The sequence below is a fragment of the Amia ocellicauda genome, chromosome 8, assembly GCF_036373705.1.
Source record: "Amia ocellicauda isolate fAmiCal2 chromosome 8, fAmiCal2.hap1, whole genome shotgun sequence".
Classification (NCBI taxonomy): Eukaryota; Metazoa; Chordata; class Actinopteri; order Amiiformes; family Amiidae; genus Amia; species Amia ocellicauda.
Window position 1 is genome coordinate 28,166,807 of NC_089857.1, and position 23,794 is coordinate 28,190,600.

At 36.3% G+C, this 23,794-nt stretch overlaps 1 protein-coding gene across 1 annotated transcript in view; it reads left to right on the top strand.

Annotated features, from left to right (window-relative positions):
- atp8b1 (ATPase phospholipid transporting 8B1) overlaps window positions 1-23,794 on the top strand; it is a 44,552-nt gene that overhangs the window by 5,312 nt on the left and 15,446 nt on the right. Inside the window, exons 2-6 of the mRNA XM_066710925.1 lie at window positions 18,293-18,467; window positions 18,899-18,996; window positions 20,959-21,072; window positions 21,474-21,572; window positions 22,354-22,415. Coding sequence (XP_066567022.1) covers window positions 18,314-18,467; window positions 18,899-18,996; window positions 20,959-21,072; window positions 21,474-21,572; window positions 22,354-22,415 — 527 coding nt within the window. The 5' untranslated portion in view covers window positions 18,293-18,313. The remainder of the gene's footprint in view (window positions 1-18,292; window positions 18,468-18,898; window positions 18,997-20,958; window positions 21,073-21,473; window positions 21,573-22,353; window positions 22,416-23,794) is intronic.

The window sequence follows — 23,794 nt, forward strand, 5'->3', positions numbered from 1 at the left end:
ACACAACAATGGGCTGCTATATTTGTGAATGTTATAATCAGCGTTGCGCTGCTGAATGGTGATTGTTTTGCCTATATAAAAATATACAATAACGCAGTGGTGTGACGTCTCCTAAATATACATGTCGGAGTATTTTACTGCTTTTTCCAAACCTTTAAACGGGGAAATGATCGCACCTGTACAGACACGTCCACAGTGCCGGTCCGGGTCTCGTCCCCATGGCCATAGCGCTTTTGCCAGCAGTCTCTGTTTTCTGTGTGAATGGGGCAATGCCGGCAATTTTCCCACATTCAAACCCAGTGTGAATGGGGGGCAACGGGGAAAAAAACAGGCAAACGTTGCTGGCAATTTGCCGGCAATTCAGTCACTCTTGATCTTCTGTTAATTGATAACAAACTGTATATAAAACCTTATGTGAAAGTAACACTGATCAACTCTTCACTCAGTCTGGTCTGTACCAGGAAAACTGATCATTTTGATCTTGTAGTAATTAAAGGCCAAAACAGCCAGTTTGATTACGATCTGTAAATATGGTTCAATATAATGTGTATCTGTGTGGCCCAGATCTCGGGTTACTTCACACTATTACATTTATAAAACCCTGGTAAGAGAAATCTTATAAATGAGTGTCACCTGAAGAAAACAACATTCACTTAATGTCTGAGATCAGCATTTGTAATACCATGGATAACTAGTTTGGGATTTACACAAATAATATATTCGGAAATTCCAAAATAATAAATGCTGCTTGTCTGCCTTAACTCTTTTTTCAGAAAGTCCTGCATTGGTTTACAGACGGTATCTTCATCTTAAGACATTTAAACCACACCATAGCCAGTATTCTAAAAAAACAATATTTAAAATATCCTGAGAAGTTGTTGTTTTCTGCATTATTGTTACTTCAGTCCCAACCGGAATAAAAAGTAAATACAGCCCAGTTTTGGCAGAGGGCAGAAATGTGACCGCCATTTCACTTTCATGCCAAACAAGTGCCGAACAAAGCATTTTCAGCAACTTGTTTTAAATGTTTCCAGTTCTTTTACATAATGATTTGTGTGTTTTGTTTGCAAGTCTGAAATGCGCTCATAGGAAACTTTGCTATTGCAGTCTCTGTTGGTCATTAGTTTAAGATTGAAAATCTGTAGAACTCCAGAAATTGCCTTAAAAAAAAAAAGCTACGAATTGCAACAACAACAAAAAGCCTAAAGGGCAATTGGCTTCCATTAAATTTAATAAACCTAATTAATACATTTAATTAGTAGGCATTAAGGAGGGTTAAAAGGTCGACGACAGACTTGAAAATGGGAATATTCGGGAACCTACGACTGCTTCTCTGCTCCAATGCTTTCTACTATTACAGGCCTTTGCAAATGACTACATCTTTAATGAGGGATAATATTCCATTAGGCCCCTTGTCTGGCATCACTGAAGAGCACAAAATGTGTGAGAGTAGGGAGGGGACTGTATATCCGTCACCAGAGCCTCTTAAGTTCTCATGGCTTGGCTGTAAGGTTTAAATGGCTTGCAGCAACCCAAGATGGTCCATTTGTAAACCCGTGTGGCCTACCTGATAAGCATCGCACAGAAAGGTGTCCTGGTAACTGTGCTGCAGAATGAGGGGGAAAAAGGAACTAAGCCCCACTCCATTTCACCACTTTCCCATTTTGAAGAAGACTGCTGACATTCTCTTGTTTTTTCTTGTGATTGTAAATGTCTAACCACTTCCTTGCTTTACCATATGGACTTTCATTGTATTTACAAATCTATTCTACATGAAATCCATAACAAAAATTGCAACAGATGTTTGTTAATCAATGCAGCTTCAAGGGAAGGACTAATACAGCTCTGATATTGTTGCAGAGCTCACAGGGGCTGCTGTATACTACTTTTGGGAATCCTCGTGACTGTTAACCTACTTCAGACCAGTACAGTCTGGATAAAAGGGCTCAGCCTATGCTCCATGAACTCATCATTATTATTATTATTATTATTATTATTATTATTAGGGGGCCAAGCAACAAAGTGGCTGGACCACCTACCACCACTATTATTATTATTATTTCACCATATATTGGCCATAAAATGAAAACTATTGGACATAAACTCCCCAAACTTGGTATGCTGGTAGATGCCTATATAACCTTGTCCCTCAAGAAATGTGGAGGTCATAAGTCTGGTGCCAAAATTGGATTAATGACAATTATTAGACAATATTCAATCTTCTCCAAAACCGCTAATGGGACCGATTTGAAACTTGGTGCATACATGTATGTTCTGACCTATATTCAGATTTGTTCAAGAGAAATTGATCTGAAATAGTTAACCATTTTATATTGTCTATGTATTCTTTGTAAGAAAATATCTTGTAATATATATGAATAATATATCACACTCGTATTATAAATGGTGACTCGTATGACAAACTATTTAAGTTGTGCTCTAATTATTCCCTTCTCACAGACATAGGATAGTTTGGTGACACATTGACTAAGTGTGATAGGGCACAGACGTTAAGGTCACTGCACTGTGCCTCAGAAGACCCGGGTTTTGAGTCTTGCCGTGGTCAGAACGAAAATGTATGTTAAAGAAGGCATACTATGAAGCCTGGGCTGTTTAGAGTTGCAGTTACATCTCTGCACTGGGATGTGTGAGACCCAGGTTCGAGTCTCATCATGACTGGAACCCTAAAGTATGTTAAATATACCATATCCCTATACATATGCTTGGCCCCCTACATTGCTGCTTGCAGCTATATTTATTATTATTATTATTATTATTATTATTATTATTATAAATAAATAATAATAAATATAATAATAATATCATTATTATTTGGCTAACCCTTACTTAAGTATGCTTTAAATCTCGGCTGCTCCGCACTGTATTAGGCTGACAACTGGGCTTCTGTAATGGAATACCACCCAGGATTCAACCAGCTTGTAAACGTGGGTGTTATTTACCTTACAGAAACTTTAGACTTCACATATGAACACTGTATCTAATGTAATCAAGCAGGGAGATGCTCTTTGAAAGATATGTACAGTGAAGAACTAACAACTCTGAGCTAGCAGCAGTTTCAGCAGCATTCTCTCCACTAAGACAAAATATACCTTTCTGATGACCTTGTGATATTGATGGGGAAATCGTCCGAGAGGTTTGTGGGCTGCGACCAAGGCAACCCCATCGTACAGCACCGACTGCACACACTGGGAGGCAGAAAGTTGCCATCTTCAAAGATGTGCGGATCCTCTGTTTGGCAGCTATAGGTGTACTTTTCAAACCATTACATTGATGTTGAAGACCTATTGAAGGGTTAAGTTATTTGGCAACATGTAATGATTTAAAAAGAGTGCCTGCTTTATTTGGGCTGTTGAAATTTCTTCAGGGATGTATGTAGTGTTGCATTAGAAAAGATTGCGATGAGCATTAACGTCTGTTTGTTTAAAATATTTGTAATGTTAATGATGAACTGACAGAGCTTTTTGTTATTTGCAAAGCCATCAACAGGTCTATTACATTAAGACCTTTAATGCTTTAAAGGCCTTGTAGGGACTAAATTGAAATAAAAATGCAGTATTTTACGTTGCTCTTGATTTTATGAAAAATCTTTTAAAACCCCTCTATAAAGCAGGTGCCAATAAACCTTATCAGTGCAGCCTTCTCCGTATCGTGAAATTGCACTGATGTGAATTGAGGCAAACTGAGTGGGTGTTTGTGCATCCTTCTGGTAACACTTACTTGGTCACATACTTGTGACAACATAGCCCATTGTTGTGGGTGGGGGAAACAAAACATGAAATTCTTAATTTCCAAATACGGATTTAAAGCTTCATTGGGAAAAGTTGGTGCTAGTTGAAAATCCAGCTTACTGTTTAGTGGCAAATGCTGTGATCCATAGGTCGTCTGTTGGTAGCCCCTATATGTATGCAGTCTGGCATGGATAACCTGGTGAATCCCAGTATCTGATCTGGATACTGAGGCACACACACAGTGAATCATTGCTAGTTTCTTTGTGTAACTAATGATTTAAATAACCTACATTTTTACTTTCCTTATGACTATGGAAAACTAGCCTATAAGAGACCCTTTTCTCTTTTCTGTACTGCTGTCCTTTCTTGCTGTTGCATATATAGTATTGAAGACAATTTTATATACAAAAAGCATGTACCCTTGACCCATAGCCACATATGATGGACACGTGGTATTGATTCATCCGAATAATGAGCTGTTGACCATTTAACCAATATCCGCTAAAAAGGAATATACTGTAGCACAACTTGAATTTAACTTACTTGTGGTTTTGAATAACTAGCAATTTGCTCCTCGACTCCAAAAACATGCATTAAAAAAACAACCACCTTAGCTTAGGTTCCCTAGCTGCTAACTCAGAATCAATTTTCTGTTACAGGTGGCAGGTAATGCTCAGTGTACTGTTTAGTCTTCTAAGGAAATGGTTACCATTTTTTAATGAACACCTGCTCTTCATACCAAATAAGAATGTAATATCCACTGCAAAATACATGTTTATAATTATTTCCGTCTCCTCATTTGTCATCTTATCTCGTGTTGTCTGTGTGATCTCAGGCACATTCAGAGCTCCATTTTGAATGATTTATAAATATCCAGATGTCTCGCATGCAAGGAAGTCTGGTGTAGCATGGATAGTTTAAGCTTTCAAGTGTCAAATTCATGTTGTTAACCTTATATTAATACTTCTTGGTAGCATATACATACTTATTCATTTATTTAGGAACTATGGTACTATATGCCCTATCTGGTCTTCCAGGTTGTAATATGTTATATCATGAACTTCTCAATCGGCACAGCTCCATCATTTTGAATCAGTCAAACAAATTTGATTGGGTTGTTTTTGGGAACTGTGCAGTTATTCCCATGCTACCAACACTAGTGTGACTGTTCTTTAAATTACTGGCCTCTCCTTAGTATCAGTTTGCACTTTGTTGTAGTAGTTGTAGTATGGAGAAATGTTATTAGCCTGAGAATATTAGTTTCTACAGTTCAGCACATTGTTTTCCGACCAGCTATGAAAAATATCTGAAATGTCTTTTTTTTTTTTTTTTTTTTTTTTAATATATATATATATATATATATATATATATATATAAAATAAAAAAAACATTTCAGATATGTTTCATATATCCTGATATATATATATATATATATATATATATATATATATATATATATATATATATATATATATATGTTTTAAAGGAAAACAAAAAAATTGTTTGGATTATGTAGCTTTTGGATTTTTTGAGGCAGTGGGAGAATCATGTAAATCTATATCTTTAGATTTCTTAATTGTTTGGAAAACATTTTAGACTCATTGGCTGCCCCATTATCATGAAGCTAGGTGGATCTGAACCATAAGATCTGAATCCTTAATGGAAAAATAAATATTAAAGGTACGTTTTTCTTTTTTTAAGGAAATTATTTTAAAATAAACATTTGGCACATTAGAGGGAGGATCAAGAGATCGTATCGGAGCAATATATGTGCAGTCTGTGCCCTTTAGTGAAAAGGAAGTGTCTGGGGTAAAATTAGTTTAAAGAATGTAAACAAACTAGTTTGTGCTTCACGCATAAGGTGAAAGGCACCTCAAATACACTAGGCATGTTTATTACTTTGTTGCACAACTTAATCTGCAGTCCCTTTATAATAACCATTTTGTTTCGAAACATGCATTCTTTGCTAATGTGAAAAGGTAAGCCTTGAAACAATTATTACTTTTAAGGTGTGCATTTGGTGTATCTGCAATAGTGTTACCTTTATCAGTCCTAAACCACACCCCTCAGTCTTGTTTTCTACACTTCAGATTACATGCATATTACAGAGCAGGAACATAGCTACGTAAATAGGCCTAATTATAATGGTATTAGTCTAAGGCATACAGATTTTTTTTACCTGTGTTTTTTGTTTTGTTAGGTTTGGTATTTTATGCAGTATTCTAATATTAAAATGTATGGAAATTGTGAACTTTCTACATAACCTCTGCTTAATTTCTAACAAATATTGAGAGGATTTAAGAGGTGAAAGCTTGGAAAACCATTAGAAAATATTTTAATTGAACAAAGTAACTTGACATAATTTATTTTGACCTCAAACATATTTGCATGGTGTCCTGTCTCTGAAAAGCAAGCCAAAAGCTTGGAAAATTGGTCCAGGGAGCTGGTTTTCGTGAAATAATATGAATCTCTTACTTTCTCATCTGTTTGTCAATCCTTTTAAAAGCACAGATGCAATTTACCTTAACTAGTGACTTTTTTTCCCCCACACATTTAGATGACAATGTTCCTTAAACATTAAGCAATAAATAAAAATGTAAAGCTCAAACTGCATATCATTAGCATTAATTGTCCTTGCCAACTATCAAGCAGGGTGCATATTGGTGTAAAGATGTGGAAGAGGTACATAATTGTGACTGAGTTACACTGGGCTCAAGGGCACCTTGATACAAAATTCAGAATCATTTGTGTATGAAGCAAACATGATTCCACAGGTTTTACTAAGCACAGGGTTTTCTCATGCCTTATGGAAAGGCTAACCAAATCTGCCTTCTGGGTGCCATGGAGAAAAATTCAAAGCTTTGAAATGTTCATCTTTAAATGTAACATGTTTTAAAACAAATACTGTTTGAGTATGCACCTTGATAAGTAAAGGCCCATTCTTGATTTTGAAATGATTTGCAAATATTTAATCAACCTGTAAAGTAAATGGTACTTTTGAGTGTGTGTATGTATGCGTGTGCATTTTTGTGTTTGTCTATACATAAGCTTTTTACTTGTCTATCCACAGTAAAGATGGCACAATGTGTTACTGATAATTAATCCATCACAAAAGAAAATGATCGTTATTTGCGAAAATTGAATTTAGGCTATATTTTGTTAGTCTCTGTTAAAAGAGAAGGTTATTTTCATGCGCTGTAAACCCCACTGTGTAGCCAGTTCCTTAAAAACATTAGCCATAGTATGCCATTAAACTATTTACATTGCACAGCACTCGGTATCAGGATATTTAGTTACTTTGTCTCCTGTGCAAAAGAAAATAATGTACAAAACTGGTTACATTTCAACTAAAGTACCATAATGCTTTGGTTTTCAAGACATGCTGTTGGTCAGTTTGTCCTAAAATGCAGTAAACGTAACCTAACCAATGAGAGGAGGCCACCCACCTCATCCTACTGGATTGGTTAGCTATTGCTTAAGGGAAGACTAACAGTTCCATGTACTGGCTTCTTTGAGTTATCTGTTGTGTTTTACTGGTTTTTGCGCAATGTTGTAATTTACATGCTACTCCATTCTTTGTCCTGATATTAAAGTACCAGTCAATGCAAAATATGTTCGGATTAAAAAATAAATAAAGATTAAGCTCTTTATGAAGTACAATTATTGCATTTTCAACCAGTTGCTATTTTTTTGTTTTTGTTTGCATCTCCATAGCATTTCATTCAGATGGTATGATGTAGGGTTCTTTGCAGTGGACATGGGACTGCTAATGAAAGCACATCAATAGTAGCTGGCTTAATCACTCTCCCTGCTTTCTTGGTATGGAAACCGGATTATGTTAACTATTGACACAGAATTGGCAGGTTCAATTTAGCATCTCATATTTCAAGTTAGCAGTTATTCGAGTCTTCTTTAAAGTGCTTGTGTGTTTTGTTTTTTGCTTGTTTTTGGTAGGCTGATTTAAACTTGCTTTGCTGGTTCAGTCTTTCATGAAGACTTTTTCCAGCTTCTCTGAGTAAATAGAACTGAAAGGTGATCGTTTAGCATTCTCTTTCACATCCCTATAGGTCAGAGCCTAAAATCACATGTCGTTTGCTCCGTTTTAAGTGTGTAAAAACACAATTATTGGTTTAAATTCAGATGACTGGTTAATTCAATATAGTTGAGTTGACTTGATGTTGCTTATGTACTTTACAGCTTTATTGAAAGCAATGGGAAAGATGGACATCAGTTACTTAAGTGCTGAATTACACTACAACCTGAATGGATCACCTTAATACAGGATATGAAGATTGTTGCAGGAGGGGGAGGTGGTTTTAAATTGAGTTTCATCAGTAGTATAGGGCATCATGAGTTATGGTTCTTTGTCCACCCATATTTTTTCTTCTATGCAAATAACCCTAGATCTTTTCACATCATTTATTGCACAGTGATATTGATCATTATTTTACAAATACTTATTGGAGACACAAAAGAGGACATAGAATTTGCTTTAAAAACAGTGAGCAAATAGTGTCATTTCTAAATTGAGTAATGTTCTCCTTCATAAATCTTCATAAATGATGGATTTCTGTAAACTTACTTCTGTTTTTGAGGTTATTGGTTATGCTTTTGTAAGTTTAGAAGTTTCTAAACTAAGTGTTATTTGTATATGTACCGAGGAGTCCTAATTTAATTATGCCTTTTGGTAGCAGTTTCTTGAATTCTAAAATAAATATGCAAATATATTTTGGCATCCCCCTATGCTGTCCTTTGACATTAGCAGTTCATTATGCAAATGCTCCTCTGTTGATAAGTAACAAAATATGAAGGACTCTGAAGAATTTAATACAATTCATAGTCCATTCCTATAATTTTGGAAAGGGCAAGTTATTCACTTGTTCTCTTGGAAGATGACATGCTTTGTGCATTTTTAATACCAGTACATTTTTGGGTAATATGTACACAGTCCCATATCAATTAAGCCGTTAAAACTTATTTTCTTAACCGGACAAATAAAATGCTGAGGAGTCATTCCTTGATGATTAGATTTTTTTTGTGTGCGTGTCCTTTGTCCAAAATGCTTTTTTTATAAAATGTCCCAAAGCAGTAGCTTGGAAATATAAGATCATTATGATGCGATTCCAAAAAACAGCTTAAATCTGGTTAAATCTTTAATTCAGCATTTGCATATCTCACATCGAGGCATGTGTTAATGAATCTCTTTCCAAGTTAATCAGTGTAGATGAGATCATCATGTTCAGCCCAAGTAGTGGTTTAAAAAAAAAAAAAAAAGATACTGTTGAAGGTTGGCTTCTGTCCTGTTTTAATGTTTATTCTTTATCTAACGGCAAACAGTGAAGCCATATCTCTTCTCAAACCATAATAAGCATTTTCTAAAGATTATCAGTGTTTGTGTGTACTCTTATTAAATTATTACTTTCATGTTCATAACTATATGCTGTGACCTTGTAAAAAGTGCCTTTTTCTCTGTTATGAGGCTGGTTTTAGTTGATTATTCACTCATAGGGATTTTGAAATCTGCTAAATGCTCTTTAAATGGTAGGTGAGAAATTGCTTGACTTCTCATACTTTAACTACCCCTTTGGCTTAGTTTCATATCAGTGATGGAAGCTTCTGCAAGAATGGATTCATCTGGATTTGTAAACTAATGCTATTCTTTATTTTATGCCCAATTTGCATGTGAAACATTCCACTGCCTCGAAATACATGTGAAAATACTCAAAGAAATGTAATGTACCTTTTGAATATTTTGCATTTTAGTACTGTAATACAAATTAGTTACATTATTAGCATTATTGCTTTCTTAGCCTTGATTTAATTTGCAAAGGAATCCAAAATCTGACATTGGGTAAAAACCTCCATTCCAGTTTACTGCCAGCAGTGCTGACTGTTATAGATTTAAAGTATAGGATGTCATATGCTTAGAAACCACCAACAATATGTAGGCTAAACAAGTGTATACACATCTATCACAGCAGTACTCTTACAGTACAGGTAAACATGGGAGTTTTTGTGGCTGTGTAGATATAGGCCTAAACATAGCAAACACCAACTGATGAAAGGCTTTTCAAAAGAATCAGTTGGGTGTATTTGCTATTGGATTGAATGCAGTGATGGATGCTTCACCCTTAATTCTAGAAATGGATTGATTGGAAGTACTGTAGGTGGTAGCATGTTTGGAATGGCAGTTATGTGCTTGGGCCAAAAATGGCCTGAAACAGGATAACAACATTCCTCGTCTCTGAAACCTTGGCATATAAGAAGAGGCAAATGATGCAGTAAGAATGCATAACAATTATACAAGTATTCCACATCTCCTGCACATTATGGGAACCCACAAATAAAAAAATAAAAAAATAAAATCAAAAGACAAAAATGACCAAAAAGTATATATTGGCTGACCATAAAAATAACTGGTTATTTAATTTGAAGTGATTATTTTGGTTACCTTTGATCTGTGCTGGCTCCTGTATGAAACATTTCATTGGCTGTTGAAACATTTAATTGGCTGCTGAACCATAGTGGACTTTCTAATAGCTTTGAATCTTCATAAATAAATAATCTCTTCTGAGGGAGCATCCAAAGAAACTGAAACCTGAAGCAATCACTATTGGGCGCATGGCTGCAATTGTCAGTTCATATTGAGTGCATGTCAGAAGCCTTTTTGTGAGAGATTTGCACATGCTAATTACTTGGAAGCAGAGGTATAAACAGTAGTTGGAAGTCATAATTGAGTAAAAGTAAAAATATTCTATCAAAAACTTACTCCAGTAAAAGTAAAAAGTCTCCCATTCAAACAGTACTTGAGTAAAAGTAAATTGTGATTTTAGTAATAGTGAATGTGCATGTGTTGGTGTGTGAGCCTTATGAGGAGAGCATGCAAGAGATTAATTTGTTTTAATCCAACATTTTATTTTCCATAAATTTATCAAAAGATTTTATTTTTATGGTTCCTCAATTTTATCTTGAAAACCACGTCCAACATAAATAAATATTTAGGCACATATCTGGAAATTACTTGGATTTGTATTCAATATTAACAAAGGGTAACATTGAGGGATTTATATAATAGCCTATTTTGAGTTTTCTTGGCAAACTCACTGTTCACACACACACACACACAGAGGTGTATAATAAAACACAAAACAAAATAAACAATATAAAATATACACCGATCAGCCATAATATTATGACCACCTGCCTAATATTGCTTCAATCTACAGCTTCTCCTTTGCATGTTTCTGCCACAAAGTTCTCGTCTTCACATTTATAATAAAATATAACTGTGTGTGTGTGTGTATATACACCGATCAGCCATAACATCATGATCACCTGTATAATATTGTGTAGGTCCCCCTTTTGCAGCCAAAACAGCCCTGACCAATTGAGGCATGGACTCCACTAGACCTCTGAAGGTGTGCTGTGGTATCTGGCACCAAGAAGTTAGCAGCAGATCCTTTAAGTCCTGTAAGTTGCGGGGTGGGGCCTCCATGCATCAGACTTGTTTGTCCAGCACATCCTTGAACTCGTGATTCATCAGACCAGGCCACCTTCTTCCATTGCTCCGTGGTCCATGCTCACGTGCCCATTGTAGGCGCTTTCGGCAGTGGACAGGGGTCAGCATGGGCAGCCTGACTGGTCTGCGGCTACGCAGCCCCATACACAACAAACTGCGATGCACTGTGTGTTCTGACACCTTTCTATCAGAACCAGCATTAACTTTTTCAGCAATTTGAGCTACAGTAGCTCGTCTGTTGGATCGGACCACACGGGCCAGCCTTCGCTCCCCACGTGCATCAATGAGCCTTGGCTGCCCATGACCCTGTCGCCAGTTCACCGCTTTTCCTTCCTTGGACCACTTTTGATAGGCACTGACCACTGCAGACCGGGAACACCACACGAGCTGCAGTTTTGGAGATGCTCTGACCCAGTGTATACCCCTGTAGTGATCACATTTGTTATAATGTAATCTACTGCACTGTGGTGCAGGAGATTGGGTTTGAATCTCAAAACTCCCCAGGATTGTGTGTGTATGTGTGTATGTGTGTATATGTATGTATGCATGTATGTGTGTGTGTGTATGTATATATATATATATATATATATATATATATATATATATATATATATATATATATATATATATATATATATACACTCACCTAAAGGATTATTAGGAACACCTGTTCAATTTCTCATTAATGCAATTATCTAACCAACCAATCACATGGCAGTTGCTTCAATGCATTTAGGGGTGTGGTCCTGGTCAAGACAATCTCCTGAACTCCAAACTGAATGTCTGAATGGGAAAGAAAGGTGATTTAAGCAATTTTGAGCGTGGCATGGTTGTTGGTGCCAGACGGGCCGGTCTGAGTATTTCACAATCTGCTCAGTTACTGGGATTTTCACGCACAACCATTTCTAGGGTTTACAAAGAATGGTGTGAAAAGGGAAAAACATCCCGTATGCGGCAGTCCTGTGGGCGAAAATGCCTTGTTGATGCTAGAGGTCAGAGGAGAATGGGCCGACTGATTCAAGCTGATAGAAGAGCAACTTTGACTGAAATAACCACTCGTTACAACCGAGGTATGCAGCAAAGCATTTGTGAAGCCACAACACGTTCAACCTTGAGGCGGATGGGCTACAACAGCAGAAGACCCCACCGGGTACCACTCATCTCCACTACAAATAGGAAAAAGAGGCTACAATTTGCACAAGCTCACCAAAATTGGACAGTTGAAGACTGGAAAAATGTTGCCTGGTCTGATGAGTCTCGACTTCTGTTGAGACATTCAGATGGTAGAGTCAGAATTTGGCGTAAACAGAATGAGAACATGGATCCATCATGCCTTGTTACCACTGTGCAGGCTGGTGGTGGTGGTGTAATGGTGTGGGGGATGTTTTCTTGGCACACTTTAGGCCCCTTAGTGCCAATTGGGCATCGTTTAAATGCCACGGCCTACCTGAGCATTGTTTCTGACCATGTCCATCCCTTTATGACCACCATGTACCCATCCTCTGATGGCTACTTCCAGCAGGATAATGCACCATGTCACAAAGGTGGAATCATTTCAAATTGGTTTCTTGAACATGACAATGAGTTCACTGTACTAAACTGGCCCCCACAGTCACCAGATCTCAACCCAATAGAGCATCTTTGGGATGTGGTGGAACGGGAGCTTCGTGCCCTGGATGTGCATCCCACAAATCTCCATCAACTGCAAGATGCTATCCTATCAATATGGGCCAACATTTCTAAAGAATGCTTTCAGCACCTTGTTGAATCAATGCCACGTAGAATTAAGGCAGTTCTGAAGGCGAAAGGGGGTCAAACACAGTATTAGTATGGTGTTAATAATAATCCTTTAGGTGAGTGTATTTATGCATACACATGCACATTCTATACCTCACTATCAATCTTTTATAATTACTTATTTTTTTCTGCTTAATAGTGGGAGGAAAAAAAACTGAGCCAAATTTTAGATCCATACAAGGACAGTATTTGACAGTGTTTAATTCTCACCATTTGCATGATGTGTTTGTTTTTGTTTTTAATGTTTTACATTGGATCTCCCTGTCTTGTCTACTTTGACTTTGGTGTACTTTACAAACAAGAAAAGTTTAACTGGTTTGACTTCGGGGAAGAGCAGTTGCCATCATTGTTGCTTGTCTAAGGGTGCATTAGAAGCTGTGCTTTAATTTGGTAGTCAGTGCAGACCTCAAGTTTAAAGGACATTATATAGAGAGGCTAGAAATATTTGATCACCTTCTTGAGATCGCAAATGGTTACCATATTGTTGTAGTTGTAGTCTTAGCACACAGGTTTGAGTTCATTCTTTGGTTTATTCTTGGTGCCATTTGAAGTCCCTGAGAAAAGAGTTGGCACTGATTGTATTCTTATGGTAATCTGTTGAGAGTAGAGATGTGACTTGACAATTGATGAAGTGGGGCTGCTATGTCTGCATTTTCACTCTGAGAATAAATGAAGACTGCCACTTTTTTTTTGCTGGTTTGACAACAAAACATGCTGCTGAATGTAGATTCCTGAAAGTGAGGTAAAGCTAAGTTTCATAACTGAGCACTGTCACTGAGCACTGAGGGATATTCACCTCCTGATTGTGATTTTGGCAAAACAGGATTGACTAGGCAAATGACTGGCATAATTATATTTTAGTTTTTTAATCCATATTTGTTTGATATGGATTACAGAATATGGGATATATTTTAAATATACAAAACATTTTAGCATATGACAAATATAAGGATCATGCAATTTTCACAATTCTAAAAAAATCAATTTAAATCTCCAGAGATCTTTCCTTTTAAATACTGTGCATCTGAATTGACTGTACCAAAATTGTACTTGTTTGTAGAGTTGTTGGATTTTGGAGACCAGTACTGAGTCTTGAACTTAAGATGAATTTAACTTTCATTGCTAAAATGTAGCATTGTTTCCTGTAAGAAGATTGTATCATGTGGGTAGGTCTCTTGGCATAAAGTGATATTAAGATGAGTGTTGCGAAGAACGTGGTGATTTGTGTTTTATTGAATCCCAGAACATTAGTCTTTCTAGAGGGATCCTAATCTAATATTTTTCAGGAAGGGACATGGTAAGTCTTTTTCTGTCACTGTTTATTTGCTCACATTTCTTTAAATCAGGCCTGTGTTTGGGGGGTGATGCATATTTGTCTGAATATTTCCGGTTTCATGAGGTAGCTGTTTATATATATATGGTATACACATGCTTATTGTGTACCAGCAACTTTTGTTGGACAGGCTATGGCCTATTTTTGTTTTTAAGGTCATGTGTTTTTATGTCCAGTTTGTAAGCAGATATAACAGACTTCTGATTGGTAAAAAGATCTTTGGATAGATTAATTGTATACTATATCTTTATCATTCCCTGCACATTGTTCAAAACTGACAATATCAGCAATTGAGAACATGCAGAACTTTTTAAATTATACTGAAAGTAGGCTACAGTAACAAACTTAATCCACAAGGTATTTGACTGTAACTCCTCACTGTATAGATAACAACCTATTTTATTGAGCTTTACTCCTTAATGATTAATATACAAAATGTGGGTATTACAATATGTTAAACCTAGATAACTAGACAGGTAACTTGTTTTTTATATTAATTTCATAAGTTCATAACTTTTTTTTTTCTCCTCACTCTTGGTTTAGTTTCTTAGACAATGCTGGTTCCTTTCAATACAAACACCTGTGAGACTTTCCCATAAATGTCTATGATGTCCGGTTTCTTTTCAGTAAAGCTAACCTATTATATACAACATCCCTCTTAAACAATTCACGAGTCATATCCGTGTCCATGTACTTTTATGTTCTCTAAATCTATATTCTGTGTACACATTGCAGGTTGTTAACACAAGCTCTGTGTGGAAGAACTCTGGGCGTTGTCCTCCTTCCATCTTTGCCTCATTGTCTACTGCAGCAATCGCACTTTTTTTATGATACGATTACTTGTTTTCACCTTCAGTGGTGATATAGATTACGTGAACTTCTATTACTTATCAGAGTTCACAATGTAAATGGTGGAGCTTTACACCCTCCAAAACGATGAGCCACAATTAATTGGCAGTAGCCTACGTATCTGATGGATGTCAATAATAAATAAAAATCTTAAATATCGTGCTCTATGATGCGAGACCTGTGCAGGGTCACAGTCAGAACTCCAAGAAAATGAGACGTATTGAAGAATCTTTGGTTCCACACAACAGGAAATCAACTGCTACCTTTTCAGCATTCATTGCTCCTGAAATGCACCTTTCCTGCTGTCCAGATTTACTTTCGTGTTCAACAAGTTGATTTTTGGAAACTAAAGCAAAACTTTAAAAGGTCTATTTTTATTCAATATGATTCACTTTGTCGGTCTTGTATTTTTTAATGTGTTGCATCAGACATCATAATTATATCATTCAAAATAGTGTCCCTTGGTCTGACGTCCCAGTGAAGTAAAATCGTCTATATATATATATATACACACATTAATCCACCCTCATTTATATGTGGGGAGCAGTATCTTCCTTATTCACCTCGGTGAGCTATTTGAAGAAACACTTGATTGTAAAGAAGGGAAGTGAGTTGGACAAAGTGAGGTGAAAATTATAAATAATTTTAAGAACAGCAATAACAATTTACCAGGAAGTTTTCATTTAGACTTTCTGCCATATCTGGTCTTCTATCATTTTTGTATTTAATAATTGAACAGATTTAATAGGGAAGAATAAAACAACAGACAATACTGTCATTTTTAACGTTATAATAAACTATACAAATGCTTATGTGATATGAAGAGTAATCCTGCAGTACAATTCATTGTCCATGGATGAGTGACTCAGCAGGCCTCCAGGGAAAATGTTAGTCTCTATTGATATATCACCAAGCCATCACAATGTTAAGTCTGCATTCCATAACTGTAAAACCTGGTAATGAAATGAGACTAACATTTAAGAATAACATTTTTTAACAATTGTCTAATGCAGAGACTTGTTCTAATTGTTTTTATAGATTTTCCTTTTAAATTTCAGTTAGAATTGTTTTAGTGACAGCATAATGAATCACAGGCTTACCTGCCCTTTTGGTTTAGGGAATGGCTATGTTGTTAAATAGTATTACTAAGGTGGAAAAAATAAAGGTTTTGTTTTGCTAAGAGCCAGGAGAGGTAAGAATAGTAGTAGAAGCAGCAGCAGCAGCAGTAGTATTTCAGAGCACCACGCTGCCACAGACATTTGATATAGAAACACATCAGCCAAGGGTCCATACCTGACTGTGTCGCATTGATATTAAAGAGTGGGGGATTTCTTGGTCTGAAGCCATGTACTAACAGATACTGACTGGATGGCACCAAGCCAGTATTGTCTGTAGATCTGCAGTCTCTTCTTATGCCATGAGTGTCTTGCTATAGAATGTACTCATGCCGAAAACTCAATGTTTATTCTTGCCCTTCTGGTTTACTCTGTACATATAAAGATACACACTTAAAGGTCATGTAAAACAAAAGCATGCTTACTGAGAAATTAAACTGAGCTTAAGTTTCTGCTACACCCTTATATGCTTCAGGATACAACAACAAAGGTACGATTAATAGATAAGCCCATTAGATCAGTGTCGTCATTGCGAGTAATTGACTTTGTTTAATTATCAGGTGGTGCTTAGAAATTACAGACCTGTTAATTCACATGAGTTTTGGCAACTAAGAGGTTCATTCGAAATGAACCTTGAACTCTTTTTTTAAAGTCTTTATGAATGCTTAATCCCAGTTAGCCATTCAGTGCTCTACAGTTCATCACAATAAAATTGCAGTTTGAGTAAGTTGTGTAACTGTTATGTATAGCCTAATGTTCAACCTTTCGTCACAAGGACATTTCATATGATCACTCAGAGGTTGAAGGCATTTTTATTTGAATGCTTATTTGTGCGTGTGTGTGTGTGTGTGTACAGTGAAGATTGTGCTAATGGGCAATAAAACTGATTGCATAATTATTTTTTCCCTATTATTTCTTCTTTGGAACATTTCCTTGTATTGTACTGTATCTATTTATTTAGTCAAGAGCCAGCTTGTTTGAACAGACTTCTGTTTCTCAGTGAAGGAGTTTGGCTGGAAGCTGTCAAGCTGATAGGCTAAGAACTAGTCACCCATGTTTTTTTGTTTTCGTCATGTGTCCTGTAAAGCAGGATACTTGTGTATCTCATGAGGACCTATGGGGAAAAATCCACAATGTTCTTTCAAGGCATGGCCCAGTTACTGCTTGTCTTGTATCTAACAAGTGCATTAGCAAATGCTTTGTTTGGTGATCCCATTTCTCTTAGGATTTGTTCAGAGAGCCATCTACTTCTGGTTTGTATTGACTTAATAGCAGGTGCAGTGGCCTGCATATTTAAGTCTCTATGAAGCTAACCCAGACCTCCACACAGCTGGATGGCTGTTTTCAGTCAGTGAGGTTGCTATGATTTAATATCCCCCCCCCTCACAATTTAAGAATACCAATGCTTTGTGGCATTCAGACACCATTCAATATTTTATCATTACTGCATTTGTGAACCTTTTATTTTTATTTTTTCTGGAATGCTGTTTTATTATTTTTTATTTTTTAATGTCCATTCAATATTCTATTTGCTATAAATTTTTCATCACCAGTCACACAGCCATTGGAATTGAATGAATGCTTTCTCTTTGTGTTTTATTCTATTGTCCAAAAGTTTTTATTTTTGTTGTGAATAAGCAGTGTGAAAATGACAACTGAATTAGACTGAATGCAGTGTTGTGTGGCTTGGTGGTGGTGGGGGTGAAATCCTTCATGAACCCACACATTTTTTATTGGTTGAAAAGCTTTGAGCAAAGATGTGACTGCCTTAATTCGGGAAAAATGTTAAATCATAAATCCATAGTCATCAGTGCCAAACCATATGCTTTACTGATGGAAAAGGACATGTTTGTATAACTTGACTGCAATAGATTGTAATCTGTGTGGGTTCTCATCAGCTTGACTTGACTTCTCTCTCCTCTGCCCTCAGTGACTCCTCCTGCCTGCCACCATGAACCGTGCTTCCCGCGCTGACTCGGAGGATTCTTTAGGTCCCAATGACGAGTACATGCCATACAGTGATGATGAGACGGACGATGAACTGGATGAAAGTGAAGATCTGGATGAACCAGAAGTACCAAGAGAGCCAGAGGCCAAGCCCCTCGGTGTGTAGCTCTGCAGTGTGTTGTCCTCTTGAGCCAACCCCCCCCCCCCACCACCATTTATTCTATTGTATACTTCTTTTAAATAGACTACTGTTGGAATTTGACAATAATAATGAGAATGTCCTTCTTAATTCTAATTTTGTAGAGACTAATTTGTTGATGTTAGAAAAAAAGTTTGATTTGTGTGTTTATTTTTAAGAATATTGAATAAAAAATGATTTGAATAAAATCAACTGAGGTTTTTAAGGTACAGTACAAAGCTGTGCTTTAAGAATAGCTGTCTCTTACCTGCAGCATATTTATATGAAAGGACGTAAACCGATGGTGTTCAATGCACAATGTGCTTAAAGGATAAAGCCTGTAGTTCTTCATTATTATATAATGCTTTTAACCGTGAGGACACAATCTAATTTTAATTATTCAATTTTCAGAGGGAGCCTGGAAAGTTAGGGCAAATGACAGAGATTTCTGTAATTTACCTGAGTTCAAGAAAAAACAGTTCTTATGCTTTAAGAAGAGCAAATATGCTGTAAGTATTGTCTTTTCTGCCCATTATTTATGAACATTAGTAGCTTGCACCTGTTGGATTTCAACATTAAACAGATACAACTAGAGATGCATTTGTGTGTATGGTTTATGAATTTGAAATGGTGAGCACACATTTAAGAAATCTTGCATACTAACTGATGTTAAAAAAAAAAAAAAAAAAAAAAAAACATCTTTGGGGCTTCATAGTTTTAATATATTTTAGACTAAGTGGTAAAGGTAATGTCTGATTGTGTACCTTAAACTTAATAATTTCAGATATATTTTCAAACAAGTAGTAGACACATTGTCAAACATGGTGGCTGGCAATCCATACCAACTTAATTTACTTGCCTACATATTTCTGCAAGATCGTAAACTATTGCAATTACCAAAGGAAATCCTGCTAGATTATACACAAATATTAAGACAAGTCTTCAGTGTATTCTTGTCAGACAATGGTGGTCCTCATAATTTGTATCTCTTATATCTCACTTTCAGAATGGTAGTAGAATGCTTAATTTTTCTGTCAAAAACAATTTTTCTTTACCTTAAAGTCTCTTATTGTAATGCTACTTTATCAATTCAGTGGTGTTACTTTTCCAATAGCCCTTTCACCTACTGAGTGAAATGTATTGATCTGTGGCTGGTATCGGTCTGTGGTTGGAAATGGTTTGATGCAAATCACTAGGACAAAGTTTGGTTTCTCCCCACTTTCCTTGTTGGAGCTCGTGTATAGACAATCCTATGAACAATCTGGTTACTACATACTCCACTAATTAAATCAAATAAATGAGCTGACCTATTACTTTGAGGTAGGCCTGCTGGTTACCCACATGATTAATGTTATAACTGGGAAAAACTACCAATTGTAATTTCACATTCTTTTGTAACTTTCATACTTTCACTTACATCTATCCTACTAGCGACCATTTCCATTAATCATATTTTATTAACCTCATATTTGGTACAGTTCTACAGTAGAATTGTTGATGTTACCTTTTGTGGTGTCATGTGAACATCCTCATTCCACGTTTCATTATTTAATTTTGGTTTGAAAATAAGGCACAAATGTTCTTTGTTCTAATGATACAAACTTCCTTCTAATGATACAAACCAATGTGTGAGTTAGTAAGATGCATTGCGATCCAATGAACCATTTAAATATGGTCCTTATCTTTGGAAAGCAAAGCTGTGTTTATTTTGTTCTTTTAGGTCTCTCTCTGTTTGCTGTTTTAGCTGGTGTCACTAAAATAAGACACTTCCTGGTAGGTAATGTTAGTGTCATAAGTTTTGCAATTGTGGAATTTCCTAAACAAATGTGTTGCATTTTTGGGTATTCTTTAATTTCCTCTTTTAAAAGCAGTTTACACACCTTCACATGCTACGTTAACACTACTTTAATATCTGGTGTTTTCGTTTTTTTGGATGGAATCCGAGATTCATCCCAACTGCACTGGTTGCTATTAAAAGTGCAGATAAATTTGAATGGCCCCTTCATTCATTTGTGATTTGCTTACTCCCTATGTTCTTGTACACAATTTACATAATTCTGGTTTCTGTTGGATGTACCAAGCTCCAAGCAGCTCACTCAGGCTTATAGGGCCTTCTGTGTCAACTCGCCTACACCTTCGAATTCAGAATCTTGTTATACATTTATGCAGATGAGCTTTTCTTCCGTCTTTGGTCTGTTCTTCTTGCAATGTGTCTAGCCTATTGCCATTGCCATTTTAACAATCACTCTTTCAGGTTGCATATGTTTATTTATTGTTTTAAATCCATTGTTATTTCAAACATGCATCTTTTAGGAAAATGAACTAATCTAGCACGTCCCAATAACATACATATTTAGCTTTTTGTACATAAACAATGTAGATTGTATTATACATGGGGAATTGGGGAAAAAAATGAATGTTCCAATTTTTGTGCATGAATGAGAATTTTCTTTTTTCTTTTTTTCTTTCAGGGGAATGCAATCAAAACCAATAAGTATAACATTCTAACCTTTCTCCCACTGAACCTCTATGAACAATTCAAAAGAGTCGCCAACCTGTACTTTCTTGCCTTGCTCATCTTACAGGTAAGTAATCTCTAAGACTGGATGTTACAGCTGTCCTCCAATCTCTAATGTTTCCTATGTTATGATCCTTTTTCAATCTTGCTGCTTCTTGCTTAACACTTCAGAGAAATCTGGCTGCACTTTTGTACAAGAACCCCCAGCAGCACTTACAGAATTGGGTGTGACTGGAAAGATATTTAATCTCCGTGATGGTACAATAAACCAAATAAACCACTTTTGTTTGATTTTAACATTTTTTTGGGGGGTCAAAGCTTCAACCTCCTATTTGGGAACCAAATGGGGGAAACAAATAAAGGCTGTAAAGATTTTGAAAAGCTTTTATTTGCTAATGAATGCGATCTAGTTGAAGCCACTCATTAATTTCTCATTAATCTGAGATGTATTTCTTTGGTGTTTTGCAGATTATTCCTCAAATCTCCACACTGCCTTGGTACACCACCCTTGTGCCTTTAGTTCTAGTGCTGGGGATGACAGCCATCAAAGACTTGGTGGATGACTTGGTAAGCTCCCTCCTTTTAATCTCTTGTACTTTAGAGTACCTGCTGTTTTTGGTAATTTAATTTCCCTGGCTATACAGTTGTGGTTGAAAGTATTCACACCCATCCTTTGTAACCATGTTAGTCAGTGATTCCTTTTTAGTTTTACTTTTTAGTTTTACTTTTTTTTTTTTTTTTCCCATTAAACTAATTTGTCTTCTAAACTAATCACTTCTGATAATCAATGGAGTCCCAGCCTAGACCTCCAGGCTGAATTAGTGTTTAAAAAAAAAAAAAAAAAAAACTTAATTTGATCATTGATAAATAACTAGTGTGTAATTATTAATATTTATTAAACTACGCATTTTTGTTTAGTTTTTTTTTAAGATAGTAACACTTTCAACTACAGCCATGTATAAACCATAAGTCAAAAGTATGAAAGCACAAAATGCTGCCTAGGGGGAAGACCACAAAGTCCTATAAAGATTATCAGTCTTAGATCTGAATAAATACTATTTAAAAAATAATAATGATAAAGATGAACAAACTGCCTACAAAGAGTACATTTTTCCCTGTTGTACAGTTTTCACATACAACAAAAGACATCCAAGAAGTCTAATGTAGCATTCTTGGCAGGTTATGATATCAGGGCTAAATTTCTTATTCAGCTTTATCCTTTTGTTATATATGTAAATAATTCAGGATTTAATTTATAATGATACAGTGTGCCAAGACTACCCTGAGCTCCATCACTCACAGTAAGAATTGATATCTTTATTAATGAGTGTTTCTTTGTGTTTGCCAGGCCCGTCACAGGATGGACAGAGAAGTTAACAACCGAAAATGTGACGTCCTTCTCAATGGCAGGTAGTATGCTCTTTCCCCTGTTATGATGCTTCTCAGGAGTACTTGGGTTCTAAATATTTTTACATTGTAATATTTGATAGACAAGAATAACTCCCAGTATCTTTCAATTTATGAGCTAGTAAGCAAGCTAGTAAAAATAAATATATATATTAATTGAAGTATAAATCAGCCCCAAATATACAAAAACAATATACACACGTGTGTATGTGTGTGTGTATATGTATGTATGTGTGTGTGTGTATATGTATGTATGTGTGTGTGTGTATATGTATGTATGTGTGTGTGTGTATATGTGTATATGTGTGTGTGTGTGTGTATGTAGGTATGTATGTATATGTATGTATGTATGTATGTATATATGTATGTATGTATGTATGTATATATATATGTATATGTGTGTGTGTATATATATATGTATATATATATATATATATATGTGTGTGTGTGTGTATATATATATATATGTGTGTGTGTATATATGTGTGTGTGTGTATGTATGTGTGTATATATATATATATATACACTCACCTAAAGGATTATTAGGAACACTTGTTCAATTTCTCATTAATGCAATTATCTAACCAACCAATCACATGGCAGTTGCTTCAATGCATTTAGGGGTGTGGTCCTGGTCAAGACAATCTCCTGAACTCCAAACTGAATGTCTGAATGGGAAAGAAAGGTGATTTAAGCAATTTTGAGCGTGGCATGGTTGTTGGTGCCAGACGGGCCGCTCTGAGTATTTCACAATCTGCTCAGTTACTGGGATTTTCACGCACAACCATTTCTAGGGTTTACAAAGAATGGTGTGAAAAGGGAAAAACATCCAGTATGCGGCAGTCCTGTGGGCGAAAATGCCTTGTTGATGCTAGAGGTCAGAGGAGAATGGGCCGACTGATTCAAGCTGATAGAAGAGCAACTTTGACTGAAATAACCACTCGTTACAACCGAGGTATGCAGCAAAGCATTTGTGAAGCCACAACACGTACAACCTTGAGGCGGATGGGCTACAACAGCAGAAGACCCCACCGGGTACCACTCATCTCCACTACAAATAGGACAAAGAGGCTACAATTTGCACAAGCTCACCAAAATTGGACAGTTGAAGACTGGAAAAATGTTGCCTGGTCTGATGAGTCTCGATTTCTGTTGAGACATTCAGATGGTAGAGTCAGAATTTGGCGTAAACAGAATGAGAACATGGATCCATCATGCCTTGTTACCACTGTGCAGGCTGGTGGTGGTGGTGTAATGGTGTGGGGGATGTTTTCCTGGCACACTTTAGGCCCCTTAGTGCCAATTGGGCATCGTTTAAATGCCACGGCCTACCTGAGCATTGTTTCTGACCATGTCCATCCCTTTATGACCACCATGTACCC